General features: G+C 38.1%; 1 protein-coding gene across 1 annotated transcript; it reads right to left on the bottom strand.

Annotated features, from left to right (window-relative positions):
* Window positions 1–437: 437 nt before the first annotated feature.
* TRAPPC11 (trafficking protein particle complex subunit 11) lies at window positions 438–23,647 on the bottom strand. The gene is made up of 29 exons (XM_058837643.1): window positions 23,239–23,647; window positions 22,097–22,266; window positions 21,616–21,686; window positions 20,648–20,762; window positions 18,490–18,589; window positions 17,689–17,762; window positions 17,361–17,457; window positions 16,423–16,556; window positions 15,961–16,108; window positions 15,410–15,503; window positions 14,980–15,059; window positions 14,807–14,885; window positions 14,658–14,712; window positions 13,446–13,591; window positions 12,344–12,405; window positions 12,116–12,248; window positions 11,377–11,507; window positions 10,715–10,870; window positions 10,041–10,228; window positions 9,688–9,836; window positions 8,010–8,131; window positions 7,230–7,349; window positions 6,803–6,868; window positions 6,547–6,703; window positions 4,805–4,913; window positions 4,468–4,559; window positions 3,435–3,568; window positions 2,890–3,057; window positions 438–1,416 (listed from the first exon to the last, which is right to left on the bottom strand). The coding sequence occupies exons 1-29, from the start codon at window positions 23,443–23,445 to the stop codon at window positions 1,372–1,374; spliced, it is 3,402 nt and encodes a 1,133-aa protein (XP_058693626.1). The 5' UTR covers window positions 23,446–23,647; the 3' UTR covers window positions 438–1,371.
* Window positions 23,648–23,677: the final 30 nt, after the last annotated feature.

Genomic DNA, 23,677 nt, shown 5'->3' with positions numbered 1-23,677 from the left:
CGCCTTTTAAGAAGCAGTAACAGAGGTGCCAGCATTGCTGCAACCTGAGTGGCTACTTAGGAGAAAAAAAACATCTGGAGAAGAAATGCATTTTCCACTCTTAAAAAAAAAACCAACAAAACCTATTCCATGACTGGCACTTAGTTCAGTACATTTAAGCAAAGAATAAGGAAGGTTTAATTTGTTCTTCCCAGCACAGTTCATCAGTCATCTTCTTATCCCCATCTGTTCATTGGAAAAACCCTCATAATACAACTACCTCTGCATTCCATGGAAAAACAGTATATCCTCATACATATTTTTTCAGGATTTCACTCATGCTTTCCTTCAAGTATCACAGCTGTTATTTTGGACTTCAGCGCCACAGATGGATGCATCAGCCCACACGTGAGATCAGAGTTAGGAAAAAACTGTGAAAGCAATGCAGTTAGGGACAGTTTCAGAAGTACTCTGTCACAAGCAGTTTATTAGAACTTCACTTTGACAATAAATAAGGTATTTCCCAAGCAATCAAAATGTAATTATTTAGAAAGTTAAACAACGCAAATTTTCACAATGCAATTTTTTATATATACATATTTTACTGTACTTTACACACCAGTTCATCCAGAGCTGTACAACAGTAGGATGTCTATTTTTTAAATTCATACAGCAGGAGACTATCAAGACATGTTTTTAACCTGGAAGCTGTGTGTGTAAAAGTAACCCCAAACCACACCAGCTCCAGGTTGGATAGCTCAACTGGTATGACTGAATCTCTGTTATTTAGACTAGCTGCTGAATTCAAAATCGGATGTATGGCTTACCCGGGAGAAATAGTGCCTTTTGAGAGTTATGGTTTTAAGGGACTAGTAAGCTGCTCAATTGCAACAGTAGGATGGAACCATTTGTAAATTACAGTGCTACTGTACAACCTGCTCTGTCTTCAACACAAATGGCACAGGACAAATTTCTGTAAAAAATGATAATTTTCAATGTTGTAAATCTCTTAATAGTAAACACAGACTTTGCACTTAAACTGTTAACTGTGAAAACATCTTTCAGGTTTGGTCAAATGAATTAGCATTTCTTCGCTTAAATACTCAAGACATTTAATATGCCTCAATAATACTTTTAAAGAGTTTGACATTCAAAATTAACTTCAAAAGAATGCTCCCATTAAATAAAGCACCAAGATTTCCCCATGTGTTTATTCCTTAAAGAAAGTCTATGAAACACTAGATTTTTTTTAAACATTAGTTCTGCTAAGAGTACTAATTTCAAAATAAAATTTAATTCTTATGGTTTGATCAAAGCCATGTTTCCAAAGTGAGCTTTACATATTCTGTGCAACATCCCATTTCTTTAAGTGCAGAAGTACAGGTCTCAAAGTTATGCAGCTGCAATCGAGTTGTCATCTGCTTGACGACCCTGAGGCTTTAAGAAAATAAAGACAGAGAATTAAAAAAAAACCCAAAACAAGCCATCCAAACAAATTCCCCTCAAAAAACCCAAACCCAATCAAAAAACCCATACCCAGACAGAAAAGATAGACTACTAGGAAACTAACTCTGCAATACACTGTGTTGTCAATGTAACTCTGGTACCCAAGTGTAGCATTAAGCTTACCCTACTTCTATAGGTTTTCAGTAGTGGCACAAACACAGAGGACATCCAACTGGAATTTCAGTTTGGCCCCATGAGTACTTGGTAGAGGCCTCAGCTCCTCAACTGCCCCATTAAATGCCTTCTCCACACACAGCTGCACAGCTTAGCACAAGGCCTGGCTGATCAGAGCTCTGAGGATTACTACACTATAGATAACTAATAATTATTGAGGTGTAAAACAGGAATTAGACTGACAGTTTCTTGGAGGAATTTTAAGCAACATCACTAGAGACAGAAAGAGAAAGGAAGAAGTTTTAAAGAAGAAAAGGCATCCTTACAACAAGGTTTTCTAAGGTTCTGAGAACTCCAAAGCAAAGCAAAGAATCATGAACCTTGGGATTCCACAGGAGTTTTATGAACACCATGCTTTTGAGACAAAAATGCCTCTTTTATTTACCTAGGAGGACACCCTGACAACCAGTCTTGAAGAGTCAGTGACTGCCAGCATACTCAAAAAGTAAGTTCTGCCTATCTCTTTTGGTTAAAATAAAATTGAAATAACGCCAGGCCTGTTTCCTAGAAACATGATTACAGATGTCTGAGCAAGTCCATCTCAAATCATATCGACAAGTCTTTGGGCTCCTTGCTTGTCAAAAGTCTGAATAAACAGTGAACAAAATATTCTGGAGACAGCAGCAGTGGAATGAGAAACCTCTGTTTGGGGAAAAAGGATTTAAATGATTCTTAAGGAGTCAAAAAGTCTGTTTTTCATGGCATGATTGAACTGTCTTCAAAGCTATACCACTTAAGAAAAAAAAAAATCTAGACTGATTCACTCACAGAATGTGTTTTTAGAAGTTATTTAGGGAGGTGTGGGATGTTACAGTGTCTCTGAACCTAGTCATATGCGATGCTCAAACACTTATTTCAGAAGTGCTATGAATTATGGTAATAAAAGTATTTGATTATTTAGCTCACTCTACTATGCTTAAAATAGAGGCAATTTTAACTCATTTTAGAGTGAGACAAGGAACAAAATAACTGGAGCATGACGAGTGCATTCAGTTTGTTCATCTAATGGTAACCAAATACATACTGCACTGAAATAGATTTCCTAAAGATTTTGGCTGACAACACCGATGCACAACACAAGATTTTCAAAGCAAGTAACCCTGTTACAAGCTGGACGCTTTAGTCTGCTTAGAGACACTCAGCTTTGAACACAGCTGGGTGGTTGTCCCCAGAACCTGAGCAGCCCCAAGAGGAGCCTTTAAAAACAAGTCATTCCTCATGCCCCCTTACCTTTACAAAAATGTGTGTCGGTATGAAACGTCTGAGCAACTGATTGGTGAAGTTTGGGAATCGCACCAGGTTAACGTGAAGAGAAGGTAACTGCTGATACCCAGCCATCAGAGGATAGAAGTTATATAACATTTCCTGCTGCGTGCCAGGAAGGATTCTTAGTCGGATCTTAAAAAAAGAAGAAAAGAAAGTCACAACTATAGGTAAGTTTGGTGTCCAAAGGCTCTGTTTACTTTCTATTTATGCACTGGTTAGTTTCTGAAGCTGGAAAGAATGCAACTAATTTCCAGTTCTAGTTAAACTATTGCTTCTATACTGAAACTTCATGCTACCCATCAACAACATGACAAATAGCTCCTAGACAGGCTTCCATCTAGGCCTTTTTAAAATGGAGTCTGCATTCATGTATTCTCCCAGACAGAATTTATCATACTTTAAACACCTAAAAAACAGTGAGTTTGTCCTCTCTGTACATCAGTGTATGATCAATGTATTCCTCACTACCAGATAAACCAGCAGGATCAGTGAATGTGACACTTCTGTACCTGTTTAAGGCCAGAGAACATGAAGGCATCGCTGGGTTCCACGGACACCTCCACATCCTGGACTAAATTGGTCTTATTTTGCAGGTGATATCTGACAGGTAAGGACTCTCGGACTCGACCAAATGATGGAAGATCTTTGGAAGAAAGAAAGAAAGAAAGAAAGAAAGTAATCTCAAATGCAAAACACATCTTCAAGTTCCACTCAAAAAAAAAAAAAGTATTGCAAAAAGCAGTGAAAAGTTAAGAAAAAAAATACAAGAACTAGGCATCTAAAGCACTTCTGACAATTTTTTTAAAAAACAGATTAAACAACAGAACACAGCTTCATTAGTTTTTCAGTACCATGTTTCAACATCTAGTACCATGTTACAAGCCTCCCAGCTGCCAACACTGTCCAAGAATACTAACTGGGAAGTCACTTCCATTGCTGCTGACTATTTTCAGCTTACCAAAATCTAATCAGATACTGTCAGGAAGCTCTTTCAAAGTGTAACAGGAAGGAGGATAGCAGAAGAATCTCAGTACAAATGAAACCAAGCAGAGGAAAACATTGAAATTATGTGTGTTTGGTGGGCATTTCAATCCTCCTCTCCTTTTGTGCAGGTGAAGTGCTAGAAGAGAAACATTTCACCTGCCAACAAACATCTCTAGCGCTCCAGCCTGTTTCTTCCTGGGATACACCCAGCATGTGGGTGGATAGAACAACTGTTGCCACAGACATCTAGAGAAACCTACTGGGAAGGCAGCAGAGGTAACTTCAGGTCCTGTGCTGCCACATAACGCAGGTCCAGTATTATGTCAGCTCCACTGACAGCTTTTAGGAGAACACATTTGTGTAACTACCTACCTCCTTCTTCCCTTCAACTGGGGGAAAAAAGAGCGAGCCTTGAGGCAGTTGCTTTCTCTAGCTCCATAATATTCAGCACCACTTCTCTGTACTCTGCTACAGTAAATTGAATCTCTGCATGCTGTAAAAATTTTGGCAGTCTTAAAAATTCTAAATGGGACATGTATGTTGCCAAATTAATATTACCTGCATTAACATGGAGGGGAATGCTCTCTACAATCACATGTGGTAGAGTGATGACTGTGTTAACAACAGGTACACTTTCCACAGGTGAACTTCTGCAGGAAAAAGTCAAATGCAAACCATGCTGAATATTATACTACATAAAGTATCAAGTAAGTATATAAACTAAGTAATAATTAGTAGGTCCAAAGTCTAGATGGTGCTTGTTACAGGAAAATACAAAACTTTTTTGTTTGTTGCACTCCTCCCCACACCCAAAAAAACCCAAACCAACAACCCACTATCATTCCTAAAAAAAAGAGCTTACTTCCTTTCCTTATTAAGGCAAAGAGATGCTCACCTCTTCCAGGAAATTATATAACATCCAGTTGCCACTCCACTAGCATCAGTAACTGGAGGACATCGAAGGCAAAAGCACTCACTGGCACTCTCACCTGTCTGTAAAACAACTATCAGCAAGATTTTGTTTAAAACCAAAGCATCAAAACAGCCTAAGCCACCAAGTCTAGAAGTGCAATATGACACAAACATTCAGCCAGAAAGGCCTTTGAAGTGCTTTGCAAAGTATACCTACGTAATGTATGAATCCAATAGATTGGGAAGTGTTCCAATACATGAAAGGGTAACATACACAAATATACGTCACTTTACCTTCTGAACAGCATTATAATATTGTAATGTATACATAGAATGAGTCACTGCAAATTTAGAGTTTATAAACACACACAAAAAGCAAAATAATGCCGATTCAAATTCTATACTTCTACAGCAGATTCCAAGACATCATCATAAGATGCCTCTGATGCTTGAAAATTAAAATGAACAAGGACACATCCCCTTTCCCTCTCAAATGAGAGCTGGTGAAGAGAAGGAATACAAGAAAAATATTCTTTTGGCTTTTCAGTGAAACTGAGTTCTCACTTTTTCTTCTTTTCTTTTTTCTCCACTCAAACTTAAAAAAAAAAAGTACTTTTCATGTAGAGAGTGATTTTAAAAAAGTACTAAGAAAATAGGTTTTGGTCTTTCAAAATTTATCATTAATATTTAAAAAAACCCCATCAACCAATAAATGGACAGCTGAATGGTTGATACCTACAGGGTTCATATGTCCTGGCACTTAGCTCTTTAGGAGCATCAACCAGAAGCCATGAAGCACAAGGTGCTAGAGGTGAAGATTAAATATCATAGTTTGAAGACTAAAGGACCTGGGAAGTAATTGCTTTTTGCCAGGCAACTCTTGAATCAACAGAGCAAGCAGAGCCTTGCAAGTCCTTGATTATATGAGAGGACAACTTCCCCACAGTCAGGCAGCCACCCAGAATACCTCATTGGATCCAAAAGTTTTGACAAAACATATAATTCACATCTCTGATGCCACAAATGCAAAGACAACGTTTTTTTGGAAGATTTTGGATCAGCTCTACTTTTAATTACTCCACTTATTTAACTTTAAGGCTAACACACTGTAGTTTTAATGGCTGAGATCTTCAAGATAACTTTTTAAAATGGAAGTAATAAGTTACTAAACTGCAGTAATATAAAAAAAAAAACCCACGGTTACTACCTGTTATTCTTTATAACCTACCCTTTCCAGCTTCACATTTTTCAGTTTTGTGACTGCAATCATTGACATGGATCACTGGCCTTTGGATATTTCCTCTACGGTACATACCTTGGTATGTACCATATGGTACATACATGACTTTACATGGTAAAGTGTTTGCATTCCAGTAAGCAATATATATGGCCCAGAAACTCTGGAAATATTGAATATCTTTTCATACGGATATGTAAGAAGTTGCATTTCAGAAGTACTTTAGGTGCTTTCCCTCATGTCTATTTTATTTAGAATTTTGTTTACTATCCATCATCCCAGTCTATTTAGTTGACCTAGTGAAGCAGAACTACATTTTAAAGCACGCTGTTGTCCAAGTTGTATTCTGGCAAGCAACTAGAGTACTAATCAGCTTTCTTCTACTTGCAGTTCAAAAAGCAAACACTATTTAAAATGTCCCCCTTTATTACTCCCAATATATGCAAAAAGTATCCTCCCGATAGAGAACATACTCTAAGAAAACTTACCATTCTCCACAAAAGATTCCAGTTGATCTACTGGGGTCATGGAAGCTGACAGCTGTAACTGGCTTGTTACAATCGTGAGAGGCCAAGGAGAGGCACTCAGGATGTCTGTCATCAGTAAAAATGGTATATCTGCAAATACTCTGTCCAAGTGCTCCAGCTGTCAAGACACACACAAGCTCTGACTATTTCTAACTAAACAGGGTGTGACTCCAAAGTGCTGTGATTCCAAAGCATGAACAACTTTTCAAACACATACCTTTGTGGACACAAATTTGACAGCAACATCAAAAGGAAATACTGTGTCTATGGTTACAGTTTCATCCTTTAGAGGCAATGAAAGGGATGGGAAGAAGAGAGGAAAAAAAGTTATATTCAGCTTAAGGCCTGGCTATTGATGTCAAAGATTATTAATGTAAAGTTACTTTTAATCATTATTTTAACCAAGTCCTCCCACGGGAAGAACATATCTTTAAAGATATTTATAAATAAATACAGAAAACTTTTCTTCTGCTAATAATTATGGAACTTCTCATGCTAAAAAGAACTACCATACTGCTGATTTAGTATTTATTCTCTTCTGGAAAGGGTTCTAAGATAGCAATTCAATTTCAGCTTTTAGAATATTTCTTCTATTTCACAAATTTATCTCTATAAAATGCAAATGGCGCATCTTTAAAACCTACCCGGTGACACCTGCAGAGGATTTCTTTCCCCTCAACAACAGTGTTGATTAAGTAAGAAATGTAAAACAGAAACATTCTTGCACCAACTGTTCCACAACGGATGTATATTGGTTTTTCCAGCTGCAAAATAAAGGAGACTGTATGAGCTATATCTAAACTAAACTAATTAGGCCTAGGACTGCCCAAAAGTTGTTAATATCTAACTTGGTCCAACAGGGCAACAGTAGAATGGGCATTATTTTGACCAAAATGTATCTCTTACAGTGCACAATCTGGATCATACAGAGAATGATTTTAACCAGAGCAGCACAACTCCAGCTGCATCACCAGTTTTGTTTATTCCAGATTCTTGTCTGTTACTTAACAATACAAAAAAAGAACCACAACTGTGTAATATACAACACAACCAACTTCTAACTTACTAGTCACTTCAGTTTAGTGCAATTTTGATCCTCTACCATCTTGAATCACACTTGCTGACTATTATCTACCGTCTATTAAGCAGTGCATTTCATTAGCAGTTGAAATTAGCCTCTATTTCATATCTCCCAGCTGTATCATCAAACCCAGAACATACCTTAATTTCCAATTTAGTCCAAAAGGTGATCTCATTAAAGGAATACTAAACTACATGTAAACAGTAGGCAAAATATGCCATAAGCATTTAATTTATTGGTTCAGATATCAGAAAGTAAACTGAAGTCTGTCTAAGAGAGTCTTTTATTAGTTGGTCCCTATTTTCTTGAGTGTGATATAGAAAGTAAGGTTTTAAGCCTTGACCTTTTCCCCTGGTTGCAAGTCTCCTACAGGGATATCAGGAAGCAGTGCAGGAAAGGAGTCATCACATGCATCTGTCCCATGAAGAGTCACTTGAGTTTTCTGAGTCAGGTTGGCATCTTGCCCTAGGATTAAAAACAGTGTTCATATCCTAACAATAACTAAAAGTCAAAAAACAAAACAAAACAAAAAATCTCAAAAAGCAATGCATGAGGAATTAACACAGTTCATTTTGTCGAGAGAATCTTTAAAAAGTACCAGCAGAAGATAAAGTTGACAACACCTCAAAATTTTCCAAGTTGAAGTATTTGCACCCTTGCAAGTTTGTTGTTTCATCTCTCTGGGCCAGGAAAAAAAAAAAATCTCAAAAATCTGAAATCATATCTAGATGTTCCCTACCATCTATGTAACACAACAGGGCTGTGTGATCCAAGTTTTTCTTGATACTCTATAACAAAGTAGAAAGGAAGTTTCACTGTTCTGTAATTCCTTTGTTTTCAAGAACATGGTTTAATGATTTCACATATTTTTTTTAAACTTTACTTTCAAGTTGGTGTTAAAACTACATAAAAAGAAATGTATAGATGTTAAATGACACCATTCTTCAGTCAGAGCTTAACTAGAATAATGGCATTACTGCAATTACCTGGGATAATTTTCAAAGCAAAACAAGCTACATCTTGCCAAAGAGTTACAACTGCAGAAAATACATCACCTTGCCTATAAATGAAATGTCAGATTTCAATTGTTCTTTTAATACAATCAGCAAACCCATACTGACCTTGCATATCCCATGTTAAAGAAATTAGATCGAGCAAGGAAAATAAAAAAAACCAAGAAAAACAAAGACCATCTATTAAACACTGCTTCAGGAGCCAAGCCCAAACATCCAATTAAACAAGTTTCAAGAATACTCCACTGACTTTAATGAACCATACAACACTACAGAAAACAAGGTTCTATTTCAGAATACATGGAACATATGGCAGCCTATATGCCAGTTAGGGGCTTAAAAATATTTTTGTCTTTCAGGATAATTGCTAAAAAAGAGGCATACCGAGTATAACATTTGGGCTTCGCATACTGAAAACTGTCAGTAACTTCTACATACAGATAGGTAGGACTTAGACGTACAATATCTGCATTTTTTTGCTTTGCTTTCTAAAAAGTACTGCTTCAGTGCTCCATTGCTCCCCAGATTTCAAGTGGTTTAAGAACCAAATCATGCTGTCCAGGGCAGGGAAAACAAAGTAAGGAGGGTGGATGTGTGAGAAAACGGATAAAGTCTATACTTAGAAAACATTTAACTATCCCTGTCTAGCGCTTTCAGCTCAGTAAGAAAAAAGATCTCTGGGGAAAAGAAAAATTTAGTTACAAGCAAATTGAATGAAAAGTTAGAAAGGAATTCAAAAGCTTTCACATTTCCTTTCAAACTTGTAAAGACTTATATTCTAAAAATATGCATGTAAGCACCACAGACGAGCAGTGGTTGAAATAATCATAACTGAAAGAGTCTGTTAGCTGCTATTCTTACCATTAGTATTTCATCATTCCCAACTTTCACTTTGGTTTGGCTTTTAATTACTACAAGAAAACAGTTTACTGTATCTCTCTGCATGGCATTCACAAAAAAGGAGTCAATTATGAGACTGCTGTATTAATAAAAAATATCCCCAAATACCTGGCTTTAAACCTGCTGTAAGCTTGACATCTTTGGCCACTGTCTCCTCATGTGACTGGACTGTCACAATCAAACAATACATTTCATTAGTCAGGGCTGGAGGTTCATGACGCAGCTGAACAGAAATGTTCGGCACTCTAGAAATAATCCTTTAAGAGAAAAGACTCAGTTATTGTATCTTTCTTAAATAACTTGCTTTTAAGCCTAATTTAAAGGAGGCTAAAACACCCTACTGTTTGAGAAAGCTTCCACAACTGATGGCCTATTAAACTAAGAGATGTGAGACTCCTGAAAAACAACATGATGGGAACAACTCATTAAAAAAAGACCAGTTTGGAACCCAAATTACTCACATCGTGCTTGCCTGAATAGTCAACGTGTCCCAGTGCACTTCACTGTCTGGAAGCTTAGGTCTTCGCTTGAAGGACCGTGCTGCCTGCAATGCTTCTTGAGATGAGGAAGCATCTCCCCCTCCTCCTCGCCAATTCAGAATCACACAGCGGCCAGATTCACTTCCCAGGATCAAATCCACAGAAGTGATCTGATAGACACAAATTTAAACATCTACTGGTGAGCCTTCCAACCACCTATTGTAGGACATAGCTTTCCAACATACACAGGCATAATAAATACATGTACCATCAAAAAGCTTTTGACAGCTTGGGGACTGAAAACCTCACCACCCCAGGATTTAATTTAATGAAACAGCAGTGGAAAAAGTATCCATGTTCAGGTGCAAGCAGTGTAATAGGCTGAAATTTTCTACCCTCCCATAGTACTATACCACCACTCCCTTTTTCTGTACTGCACATATTAAAAAAAAAGTTAGAAAATTTCCTGAAACAATCCTTCAATTTTTGATTGTCTTTGTGTTTTGTCACTGTCAATAGTTTCACTCACTTTTGTTACTCAGTTTCAAGAATTCAGACATTCAGATCTGCAGTAACTTTTTAACTGGTGCCAGATTAGATGCAGTTTGAGTTCACTGTATGTAACACTAAGAAGGGTAAAAAACAAATGGACAAACCTCAATCTTCTTTCCTACGTCTTCAGTTTTTGCAACAAATTTGAAAGAGAACTTTCTTGTTTTGCCAGGCACTAAGCACATTGTTCCTTGTGATGACTGTTCTAGAATATCACTTTTCTGATAGGCTTCTTCAACAACACAGTATTGATTGTAATCCTACAATGGAGGAGAGGGGAAAAGAGTTGATATATTCAGACAGAACACATCTTTAGAGAGTAATGGCAATATTGCAAATATTAAAGTTCTGTGCTACTGGATCAAACTGTATGTGTTTTTCCTACTTTTCACAATATCAAAGTTAGACTAGCAAGTAATTACGCTGCAATTCTTTGACACAAGATATTTATTATATTAATATAACTTCATGAATCAGAAGAAATAAGACATTAACCTGATCCTTCCGAAACCTTAGCAAGTTTCATAAAAAATTCCAGCTATGACAGATGAACTAATCTGCATTTCAGAGTCTTATTCCAGTATCAATATACTTGTCAAAAGCAACAGATACTGCATTAAAAACCCAAACATCTTTCAGCTTAAGTATTAACATAATTTTTGGAAAAACTTCTGATCTTTTTTTAATGTTTAAAACCAACAAGATGTTATTCCATTCTTATTATCAGTTTCTATCATTAGGTCAGTGATAGTTAAAACAGAGGTACCTGATTATTGAAACTGATGCAGAGCTTGGAAAACCTGATAGGATGAGGACAATCAGCTCTCAAGTATACATCAAACTGCACAGGAACATCAACATGAAAACTAGGAGCAAGAAATTTTGCTTTGCACTGTACTGGAATTAAAAAAGAATAGAAAAAGCAAAAAGAAACAAGAAGTGTTAAGCATAAACTATAACATTAAATTCCAGATAAACTGTAACATTAAATTGCAGAAGCACACTCCTGAAATGATTGTGGCAAGAACTGTTCTGTGTATACTCTTACAACTCTGTTTTGCAAGCGGACAAATTTGGCTACTAACACTGTCACAGAAATCCACTTCACAGCATTTGTCTATAATCTTTGCACAGGAGAGGAGATGCAGATGCCCACCAGAAAATAGATAGTCCTGTATATTTGGACGTCACTCGTGTTGCCTTTTCAATGGCAAATACTTTGCACGCATTCTGACCTCTTTCCTCACAGTCCTACTTCAAAACACAACAGAATGTCAGAGGTTTCCCAAAAAGCAGGGAATTCTTTGGCAATACATATCAGGGATAAGAGACCACTGACTTCTCTCGTTATTTCTTATCTTGTTGATTTAGACAAGGAAAAGAGCAAGGCTGGAACAGTGTTGTTAGTTTTAATACACCCTTCATATTTTCATCCTAATTAATTATTTTCAAGGTATAACTACATCCAAATTTATGATCTGGTGTAAATTTGCTTTTTTACTTACCAAATGGTATAAAATCTTGGACTTCTATTGTAAAAATATTACTGCCTGCCAAGGAAACACGGTCAGCCCACAATTTCTGTGATGCTTTCACAGCAGCAGTGTCACAATCAGGTTCAGGATCGGGGCTTTCATTCTGTATGCAGCCAAAGGATTACAAAGAATAATAAAAGAAGGTTACCAGACACTGACCACTCCTAGGATTACTTAAAAGGAAGTTCTGCCACTTACCATCAGAACTTTTATGAGATTTTTTTCTATTCTAGACTTCTGATCTTCTTTAAGAGTAGATGCTAATAAAGAGAACAAAACAAAGATTACAAGATAGAAGCAAGGGTCTCTTTTTTTTTTTTAACTTAACAGTAAGTCTTTCCCTCACATTGCATCTTTCAAATAACACATTCCAGAGGAAAAAAAATTCTAACATGAATCTACCAGTAACGGACATTCCCATTTTAAATGTTAGCTCTTGCTTTCACTGGAACCAAGTAAAATATTTTTTGATTAGACAAGCATTTTGTAATTTACTGGAGCAAAGCCTCAGAAGAATAATACTTCTACCTCCCCCTTGTTTATGTTTAAAAACAGAAGAAAGCATAGACAAGTCTGGAACACGCAAAGAGGCCAGCTCAGATAACACTAGAAAAAAACAACTACAGAAGGTGACAGGAAGAAAAAAGAACTACTTAAAATGAGCATTACTTTCTTGAAGAAAGGTAGTTTTCCATTGTTTTCTAATCTTCAATACAAAGCAGAGTAACCTGGCTAGCTCTAAGAAAATGCAAACCCATTTCTACCACACCTGCACTAATAGTGGTATTAGCATCTTAGGGCCCAAAAGGGATCATTTCTGCACTGTCAAGGAGCAGGTGTTACACAGACCCAAGTGCTTACATTGTTACTGTGGAGCCACCCAATGCGACATTTTTCCCCTAAAACATCCCGCATACATATGTCATCAGCACAGTTCTATAAAGTATCTGGGAGAAGCGTATTAAAGTCCAGAAAAATTGTGTTAGCTTTGTTACTAGGAAAAATGTTTTTCTCTTTTAGCTACACTACAGTTCTTTCCCATCCCAAACCTCAGGAAGTTCCTGTTACACGATTTGAACAGTGTCAAATGAAGCTCTGTGTCTCAGATACCCTGACACAGCCTGTTTGAATGCAAGGAATTTGATAATAGAAGAGGAAGACAACACAACTCTCAGTGTAGCACAGCAGGCAGTAAAAATCCAGCACAAGTACAGTTATTTTGTCGTCAAATACTTTGAAGTACTGTAAGCACTGTGTCTGACAATGATTTGTCATATTTCAAATATTCTTAAAATAATACCTCTGCCCAGTAGCTCTAAAGAGTACATTATATAATCTTTCAGCTGGGCCATCAGATATGAACATTTGAGTGCTGTTGTCAATATGGAAGTGAGGAGGGTCCACCATCCTTCGCTGCGATATTCACACATAACGTAATCCAAGAGCCTGCAACACAGCAAAATTGAGAGGTAACAAGTTATATTCACCAATATTTTTTAGAAGCTTGCATTTATCTGGTATCATTCAAAATTCACCTTCACTAATAACAATGCTAGATTAAAGTCTACTGTTTAGACAAGGCAATGATTTATCAAAAACAGCATGAAGCTGTGATAAAGAAACATTTATTATCTGAATTTTCTATTTTGAGCTAGAAAAACTTTCACAAGAGAACAACAAGCCAACTCATCTGTCTTCACATAAAGAACTAGCAAAACAGCAACTGGACAGAAGTAACTTAGTCCAATATTGCATTAAAAATATGCCTTACTATTGAATATGCAGTAAGTACTTAGAAAAGCAAACAAAACCCCCACAATAAAGTCCCCTTCCAAACTGAAGAAATTTAATGTTCCTTACGCCAAGATGTTTCTTTTCTCTCCTACTTCCTATCCCATTCCTATCTCCCTTCAAGGGTTTCAAAGGTCCAAACACATGCATCAATCTTTATCAGCCAAAACTGATACACACCTTAATATGTTCCTAATACTGACCACTGTTTGCTGTTACTAGCAAAGCAGAGAAGTGACATTTTTAAACTCTTCTCAGCTATTTAAGACAAGAATTTCTGCCTACTTCAAAAAAATCTACCTAACATAAAAAATGCTTGTTCATAGAACAATCAGGCTTGACACAAATTGATCTTTATCCTATCATTACTCTCTTCCATGTAAAGTCCAGTCAGCTATTATCAAGTAAATACATCTCTCCTATTTCAAACAAGAGAGACAGATAGACAGCACTCAATCGATGAGCTAGAAATAGATATTTGCCCAACATGCCAATTCCCATAACAGCTGAGAGCAGGAAGTTTTTATGCTGTAATAACTGACTCATCTGTTTTACTTTCTTTAATATAAGTGGGGTTCATAGACTCAATAGCTTGTGCTTCAATCACAGCCAGATACAAGGAGCATCTCACACAAGCTTCCAACATTATTCCATAGCAATAAGACATGGGGTCTCAGTGAGAAGATAGCACATAAAAGAAGCATTCATGAATGATACTCACTTCAAAGCTTTGGCATAATCTTTAGCATAGTAATATTCTTCTCCCATTTGAACCACTGAAAAAAAACCAAAAAACAAAGAATTCCAGATCACTATTGAAAGCCTTTGCAAAATTAAATTTAAAAAATGCATCTGATTATCTATACTCACTCAAATGACTTTTCATTCTTGGACATTTGTATTTCTTGAACTGTGCGACAGCATTACTCAACAAAGTGATTATTAGCTCCTAGCAGATAAAACCATTACTGATATCATTATATATGCAAACATTAGCACCATGTTAAAGAAACAGATTTTTTTTTTTAAAGAATAAAACTTACCGAGTGAAGAACATTTTTCTCTTTTAACTGTAGAGATAAAATCCCCATCTTCTCCTTTTCAGGATCAGAAAGATCAAAGCCTGCATAAGATGATGAAAAAATCCATGAAACCTGAATTTTGTCCAGACCCAAAGGGAACAATTTATAACATGTGCAATATGCAATGCAAGCTTCAACTCAAACACATTCACACATTCTTTTACCTCACAGGCAGCTATATCTCCCTAGAAGGGAAATTCTATGACACAACTATCTTTCCCCTTGTTTTAAAGAATCTACCCAAAATCAGAAAATTACAGTTAAACCACCGAGTCCATATACTGCATCTTTTAACATTTAACATGTGTATGTTAACACAAATTATCCCTTTTCTAATCTGATCTCAAATACGGATTCAAGCTTATATTTCTGTAGCAGTAGAGAAACATACTTAATATTCCTTGCCGCCATGGTCTTTGCCCATAGAAGTCAAGCACTCCAGTTTGTGTTTCCAGGGGATCCGGATTGGGATATGTCACAGAGGACTGTAAATTTAAATATGGTAATTAAAAAGGTTCCTGTTTCATTTTCTGCCAGGCAAGTGTTAGAAAAACACTAAAACAAACCCCCCCCATATCCTAGTACTAATGCTTTTGTTTCTCTGCTTCCTGTAAGTCACCAGACAATAGTGCACATATAAATATACTGGAAAAACAAAGTGAGTTTTCCAGTATCCAGAGATGTAGAAAGTACATTATTAAAAACAAATTTAAAAAAACAGAAGTCAGAATTATTTGTAATAACATAAATACTAATGCATTTGTTCTGGGGTGACTTTTTCCATATATTACAAATACACATCATGTTAACAAGCATCACAGACACATATACTTTCCTTGGATTTCATTTACACATACTACAGATTGTTCCACTTCCATTTAAGACTACATTAGCAAAGTCACTATCTGGTTAATTACAGAGCATTTTTCCCTCCCAACTTACATCATGGTTACAAAGCATACTTGCTAGTTGTTTCCGTTCCTGTGCATAGTAGGCTGCCTGCTGGTAATAGAAACCTGGATTCTGAGTTTGAATTGCTGTCAATCCCAGCTTAATTGCTTCATCAAACAAGTCACCAAAAGCCTGAAACCTGTTTAAAAAACATTTATAACCATGATTATGTACAGAACAGCAATATGAACTGAAAGGTACCCTACAAATAAAAGTTCTGGTTACTCAAGGCATATGATATTTCTCTGAACTTCTGCATCTAAGTTCTATGGCTGCATTTGTTTGCAATCCATTCGTTCAAAGAGAAAAGTAGTCAATGATCAATGCAAAACAGGACAGTGTATTTTATTTTCTTGTGTATCTCTTAGAGAACCAAGAATTTTTATCTTCTCTAGACAAGTAAACATTTTGAAGTTCACCGTTTATCTAAAACACTACTAAGCAAAAACATACTGTTTAGACATCCAAGCAGCATGCTCAAAAGCCAGTTCTGCACTTCCTATTTTTTTCTTGCACAGGTCAATATGCTTCCTGAACTGTGCAATAGCATCCAGAGGAGTATTATGTTGAAAACAGAGGCGACAGATCTAGGAAAAAATAAAAATAAGATGAAAAACCACTGTTAGGCTGCTAAGGATTAGCACCCAACCCCAGCACTCCCCCAACTAATATTAAATACTTCTGAAGGGAAAAAAATTGCATAAAAAACAAAGGAAGAAAAATAGATATAAACCATAATGTACTACACCTGAAACCATGTGGTCCTCTATTTCATCTAATATTATTTATCATCCCCTTCTTGCCCAAGACCTCAACAGAAGAGTGCATAACCTACTGCCAAATATAACAGGGAATTTCAGAGCCTCTAGAAAGATCATTATTTTGAAGCCTGCAGTCCATAAATGGAATTTCATGGAATACAACTCCAAGATTCTTGTAAGTGGTTGAATAGTTTTGCTTTACCTAAAAGCCCTCAAAATACCACAAAAGCATGGACTGATTTTTAGAAAGTTTCTTTCTTCCCCCTAACAAATAGTAACTGAACTATATTGGCCTAAAGCTTTGCAAGAAGACAAAAGCATTCCAGGAACAAGCAGCCCTGGTGTTCATTCTCCCTGCACAGAGTAATAGTCCAGTCTTTCTGAAGACTGCATCTCAAATGAACTCAAATTCTTCAAGATAATCCCGAACTTCAGCTAAGGATCTTTCTTTCATGTGGAATTCAGAAGTCTCTACGAGTCTGAGCATAATTGGTTTTCCAATGATAACTCTTTCTAAACCATCTCTGTAAAAGCAATATAAAACTGAACTTTACAACCTTTCCCTATTAAAGGTGCATCAGTTTTTTCTTTTACGTAACAGCTGTCAAAGAGTAGAAGTACAGTTGTTACCTTGTAATTTATAAATCCTGCCATGGTCTTGATTTCCAGCATGTTTGTTTCATGAGCCCTCAATTCATGCACAAGATTATATGCAGTTCTGTAATTCCTAGAGCAGGAACAATTAGAGTTAAATCACACATGATAATAAAGTTCTAGAACAGGACTGCCAACAGTGAAAAACAGCCTTCCAACCAGAGCATTCTTCCCAGTGAAGAACTTGCCCCTTACATACACGTTTCAATAATTTTGCATTCAGGAAAATATTTGTCACAGTTTATAGCATAGCATAGCAGTAATTTGGGGGAGAGAGGGTGGGGGAAGATAACACGAGTCTTACTTGAGAGCATTCTGCGTATCCTGTTTCAGCTCACTGAAGAAGGCTATTTTGAACTGGTGTCTAACAAACAAAAGCTGCAAAACACAACCAGTGAACACCATTCACAAACATCCAAACATACCTCGTTACCTACAAAGAGATACAGGTGGTAACTTCAGAGGTTTACATAATACAGCACTTGACTCGAAAAACTGACTGTACAACTGTTTCCTAATAGTTCTGGCACCATGAGCGGTGATCTTTCAATATATTTAATCTACTCAAAGCCTATTATCCTGGCAAAAGGTACAGGCTTTGTAACACCCCAAAATCTCTATGCCAACAGAGCTGATTGTGGTTTGGAGCTCACCACCTGGATTCCAGCTTCCATGAGAGCGAAGCTGGCAATCGCAACAGAACACAATGTGTCTGAGTAGATTTGAAATGCAAAAGTTAAAAACTGAAACTAAGTGTAACTCTGAGTACCAAATATCTAAGGGAAGCACATCCCACAACTTAAGATACTACACTCAAATAGGTTAAATCATGTAGATAATTGAGAAGTTTTTCTTTTTTTAGTCTGAAAACCCAACTTTGCCCTACAGCTCTTTTAAGGAAGATGTGAGAAAGACAAATGTAAGAACAAAAGCAATCAAAATTAAAGTTTGAATTGCAGAAAATAGATACAGATTTATGTCCTATACTTAGAGGGCATCTCAAATTGGAAGGGGGTAATAAAAACATTCAAGCAACAAACCCTTATTTTCATGTTTTAACATGCACTATAACTTGCACAGTATTTCAAAAATAGGGCAATGTTACCTGATGAGTGGTTTTGTTCAAGAACTCCTTATGAGATTTAACTCTTCTTATTTCCGTATAATAGTAAGTCTGTGCGTGCTCATAGAAAGCATTTTCCAACCTGCAACAAAGTTGCTCATAAGTTTCACAAAGTTTCTCCCACACGCAATGATATTCTGAAGTTCTTCAAAATAAGTTACTTTTAATCATGTTTACTTCAGTGTTGGCAAAGAACCTTGAGGTATTACTGAACTGCTCTTTAAACTACCACACAGGGTAACAGTCTGCAGACAAAAACATTTCACAAAAGGGGTAGTAGTAAGTAGAACAAGTACATTTGAGAGCTTTATATGCTAACTTCTCATACAACAAACTCTAGTATTTAATTTAAGATAGTCTCAGTATAAGCTATTCTGATTTTGCAAGGTAATAGAAAGTTGAGAGATGCCCCCAAGTCAAAAAAAGAAAATCCTGCTGAGGCTCACAGAATATGTCTGAACAGCATCTTATTTTCTGGACTGTGGGGGAAGGACTGTGAAGAAAAAAATAGCAGTAAATAAAATTACATGGGTATAGACTTGGTTTCATCAGTCTGTTCAAATATCAACAGCTACCTCAGTTGCAGAGATAACATTGGAACTTGTCTGCAAAAGAAATAACCCAAGGCAACTCACAGGGCGAGAGGACAAAGAAGACAAGAACACCAAAGGCAATATGAGACTGAATGATCTAAAGAGCATATGTTGTATGATCAAGAAGTAAAATCAACCAGAACAAGATCAGAATTCAGGAGAGGAATACGTGCAACAGCACTGACACAGTCAGGAAATAAAGGCTGAAGCACCAATTGTGTTATTATAATCTCAATTTATCACCGAAAAAAATATGAAAAGCTAGAAGTAATAGTTACTCTATTTTGATCAATTCATGTGTCAGCTTGTGAGTAGCATGGATTTGACAGACATCATATTTGCAACCAGATAGATGCCATTTAGCATAAATAAAAAGAGAGAACTACATGGCCAAGAAGTGGAAGAGGGGAGAAACCAAAAGCCTGGTAAGAGTAACATTTTAGGTAAACCTAAAATCATATTTGTATGGAAAATAATTTAGAAGCAGCAGGACAAAAACCACTGTAGAAGTAAAACAACCAACTTCACCTCCACCTGGGGAACATCTTGGGCTATCTAATAATATTTCTTTAAAAGCATCATCCCTGACTGCCATTACCCAACCTCACAGAGAAATGAAATTGTGAGGAATTCATCAGAATAACCTGAAGAATTCCAGCAAATGGGTAAAACATTCACTGCTGGTCTACAATGAGTGTGCCACACAGCATTCATCTCAAGCTTATGACCTCTCAAATTCTCCATTAGAATCATGGAATTGTTTAAATTGGAAAAGACTTTTAAGATCATCAAATGCAACTGTCAACCTGTTACCAAATCCACCACTAAGCCAATCCTACTGTCCCTAAGCACAGTATCTATGTGTCTTTTAAATACACCTTCAATGGTGAATCAACCTCTTCCCTAGGGCAGCCTGTTCCAATGCTTGATAACCCCTTTGGTGAAGAAATTTTTCCTAATATACAATTTAAATCTCCCCTGATGCAACTTAAGCCATTTCTTCTTGTCCTATGGCTTGAAGGGAAGCCCTGGGGAAGAGACCAACCTGCACTCCACTACAGCCTCCTTTCAGAGAGCTGTAGAGAGCAATAAGGTCTTCCCTGAGCCTCCTTTTCTCCAGACTAAAGACCTCCAGCTCCCTCAGCTGCTCCTCATAAGGCTTTTGCTCCAGACCCTTCGCCAGCTCTGTGGCCCTTCTCTGGACACACTCTAGCCCCTCAATGTCTTTCTTGCACTGAGGTGCCCAGAACTGGACACAGCACCGCATGGATTTCCACCTACTATCTCCACTGAGCTAGCAAAATGAAGGCCCTCACTAGCACACCAACAGTCCAACACTGGCATGCTGACCACAGGCTTATTTTTAGTGAAACTGGTTTTATCCCTTTCCCACTTTAAGTCTAGTTTAAAGCCCCTTCAGTAAGCTCTGCTAACTCTTGTGTGCAGATCCTTCTTCTGCTTTGAGACAAATGTACACCATCTGCTGCCAGCAGGTCTGGTGCTGTGTAAGCCAACCCAGGGTCAGACAGGAGTTTACAGTCACTTACCTTATAATATAGCCAACAAGATGATCAGTGTGTGGAAGTACAAAGAGTGATTTTCCAGAAAGGTCACAAGCATTACATAAAGCTGCAGCCCTCTCTGATGCAATAACATCTTCCCCTAGTAAAGTCAAGGACACCATAAGTAAGTGGTATGTGGTGCTGCAATGTCAAACTAGCTCTAAAAGCAAAAAGGTCAGGTTATGAACCTTAAGTAGACCAAAAGTTCTAAACAGTATTGAAAAATCTAATAAAGATAAAATAGAGCCCATTCTTTCTTACTTCTTTCAGAGTACTATGTGCTTCACCCATCAGAACACATTGCAGAAACTTTCTATCAGTTTTCAGCAAAAAAAATTACAAGTGTGATGTAAGTTTTTCCTCTCTCACAGAATTAAATATCCTGTGTCTTTTGAAATACAATAGCATCCAGAAAAGACAAACACATATAGCAGCAGAACATAAAACAAAAAATGGTTTGCCAGACACTAGAAAGCAAGCAGTAGTTCTACAGAATGTAAAGTGTATCACATTTCACAGTTCCAGGTGGCTCCAAAATTTTATTGATTAAAACCAAGTTAAGACTTAAGACTCCTGTAGGCACCAAATATCCTTCCTCTAAGTTCTCAGTGCTTTTTACTGGTTTTCCTGATCTCAAGCAATGTTTAAAATGCAACTTGCTTACAAAAAGGCAGGTCAGATTATTACCACATAAACCATCTCTGATACTGTGTACCAAAACTGCACTTGGACTTAGGAGGGAGAAGTCAGGGATAAAAGTATCAAATATTTAGGGTCAACTGTTCTGAATGCTCCTTTAATCCTAACACCTTCCTGCAGGCACAGTGCATTTAATGAATGTAGATGACATCAGACGAAGAACCACAGATAATGTGACAAACCAAAGTCAGCTCTGTCCACTGGGCCTTCTGAAAAATGAGAATTTCACAACTGTGCATAGAGTTTTCAAGTACCTGGAGGCAATGGTGTTTTTTTCTGAATCAAAACCACAGCAACTTTGGTATTTCTTCCCTGCAAACTTTGCCTAAAATAAAGACAACATAGCATAGTGTCAAGGTTTCGCTTCTTATTTCTGAATAACCAGAACAAAATAAGATTTCAGTCTAGATGGAAGCACTGGAAGAACGCTACAAAGGTGAAAAAGCCAAACAACACGATATGCTCCATCATTCAGAGAATGCAGTCTTCCCTCTTTTAGGACAGGACAATTGTGCTGAGTTCAGTAAAATTTCAGGGGCTGTTTTTACTTACGTAAGTTTTACAAATAAACCATTAAAAAAGTTCTTTACTGTGAGTTGTATATTAAAATCCAAATTTCAAGTTCCCCTTCATTTAAGAAAAAAAATTATATGTTCTAGAATACAAACAGACTCTGCAACTCACACTTATATTAGCTTGCAGTATATTATGAACCAAGTGAAAAAAAAAATCTACCTGACAATTTCAACTCGAGTAGCACACTCCAACTGTTTTTCCTTCCACTGTGGCTCATCCCAGTCTAGTTCATAGAATACCACCACAAGTGCTGGAACCAAATTCAGGTGTTTGTTCATCCAACCAGTCTTCAGGATTCCTTTTGGAATATACCACTCATAGGATGTCCTCTGAAAATATTGAGGATATTGAAGCAAGCTACAAAATCCATTTACAAACATCTATAGCAGAAGAAAAGGCATAGCCTCTACATTCTTCCCACTGTCATCTTTCCCTTAACATTGTCTCCCTCAAACCTTTGCTTCCTATTAAGCCATATCTCTCAACAGCTCAGGCTGATCAGGGCCTGATGTGTGAGCTATCAGCAGCAAAGAACAACAGATTCCAGGAAGACCAGAGAAGATCGTCAAGTCCAGGAACATGTCTCATATGCTACCATGAAATACTAGGCTCAGTTGAAAACAGGTGTCTCAAAACAGTGCAAAGACACATCAGTTCAGATTCTTTGTCTTTGCCAGCATCATGGAATCATGTGGTTTTCCAATAATTAAACTCATGCACGTTGCTTCTTAATTTGCTATTGCAAAGCAGAGAGAATAGCAGAGATAGTCCTTCTGCTGTGTTTCACTCAGTTTAAGCGAAACGTTATATAAAAGAAAAGCTTTATAGGTCAGGTTAGGGTTTTTTCAGAAGACATTAAGTATCTAGTTTCTCCAAAGTCAAATTTTGGGTTTCAATAAAGCTTAATGCTAATACTAACACGGTACCTTAATGCTACGTAGAAGAGTAGCAAGTACTTTAAAAAGTAAACCATACGGGCTTTCTCTGCTTCTGGCTCATGAGCTAAGGCGTCCCTAGATTTCCTATCCACCCACAGCGCTCCATCACAACGACCTCGGCTTCCCCTTCGACCTCACAATTTCCCTGACTCGGAGCTCCCCCACTTCCCCTGAAGCACAGGGAGAAGAGGCACCGAGGTCCCGCAGAGCGCGGTGCCAGCCGGCGGCACCCCAGGCAGACTGGAGCACAGCCCTTCCCCAGCGGGAGCACCGAGTCCCGGCTCCCGGCGGCTCGTGCTGCTGCGGCAGCGGGCCGGGACCCCGCCAGGACGGGGCGCAGCCGGGCCCGGCGCCGCTCACTACCTTCGTCCTGCACTTGGGGTACTCGTGGTCGCCGGGCAGCACTTTGAAGGAGATGGGGACGCGGTCGGCTCTGCGGTTGGCGCAGAAGGCGTCCCACACGGCGCGGTGCACGGCGTTGTACACCACGTCCAGGCCGGTGAGCGTGACGAACGCCATGGGCCGGCAGCACAGCTCCACCGGGAAGTCCCAGTGAGTCGGAGGGGTCATCCTGCGCCCGGGACGGCGGCCTACAAGGCAGCGGGACAGCGGCGGGAGGGCGGACCAGACGGGCCGCAAGAGCGCCCGGCTGTCCCGGGCCCGCGCTCCCCGTAACGCCGCTCACTGCGGCGGGAAGCGCCGGGAGCGCCAGCTGGGAGCGGCCGCGGGTCACGGGAGGCGGCGCGGGCGGGCCGCCGCCTCAGGAAGCGAGCGCCGGGCAGCGTCAGAAGGGCAGCGGGAG

The sequence above is a fragment of the Poecile atricapillus genome, chromosome 4 (genome assembly GCF_030490865.1).
Source record: "Poecile atricapillus isolate bPoeAtr1 chromosome 4, bPoeAtr1.hap1, whole genome shotgun sequence".
Taxonomy (NCBI): domain Eukaryota; kingdom Metazoa; phylum Chordata; class Aves; order Passeriformes; family Paridae; genus Poecile; species Poecile atricapillus.
The sequence above is the reverse complement of the archived record's forward strand: the minus strand, read 5'-3'. Positions and strand labels throughout refer to the sequence as shown.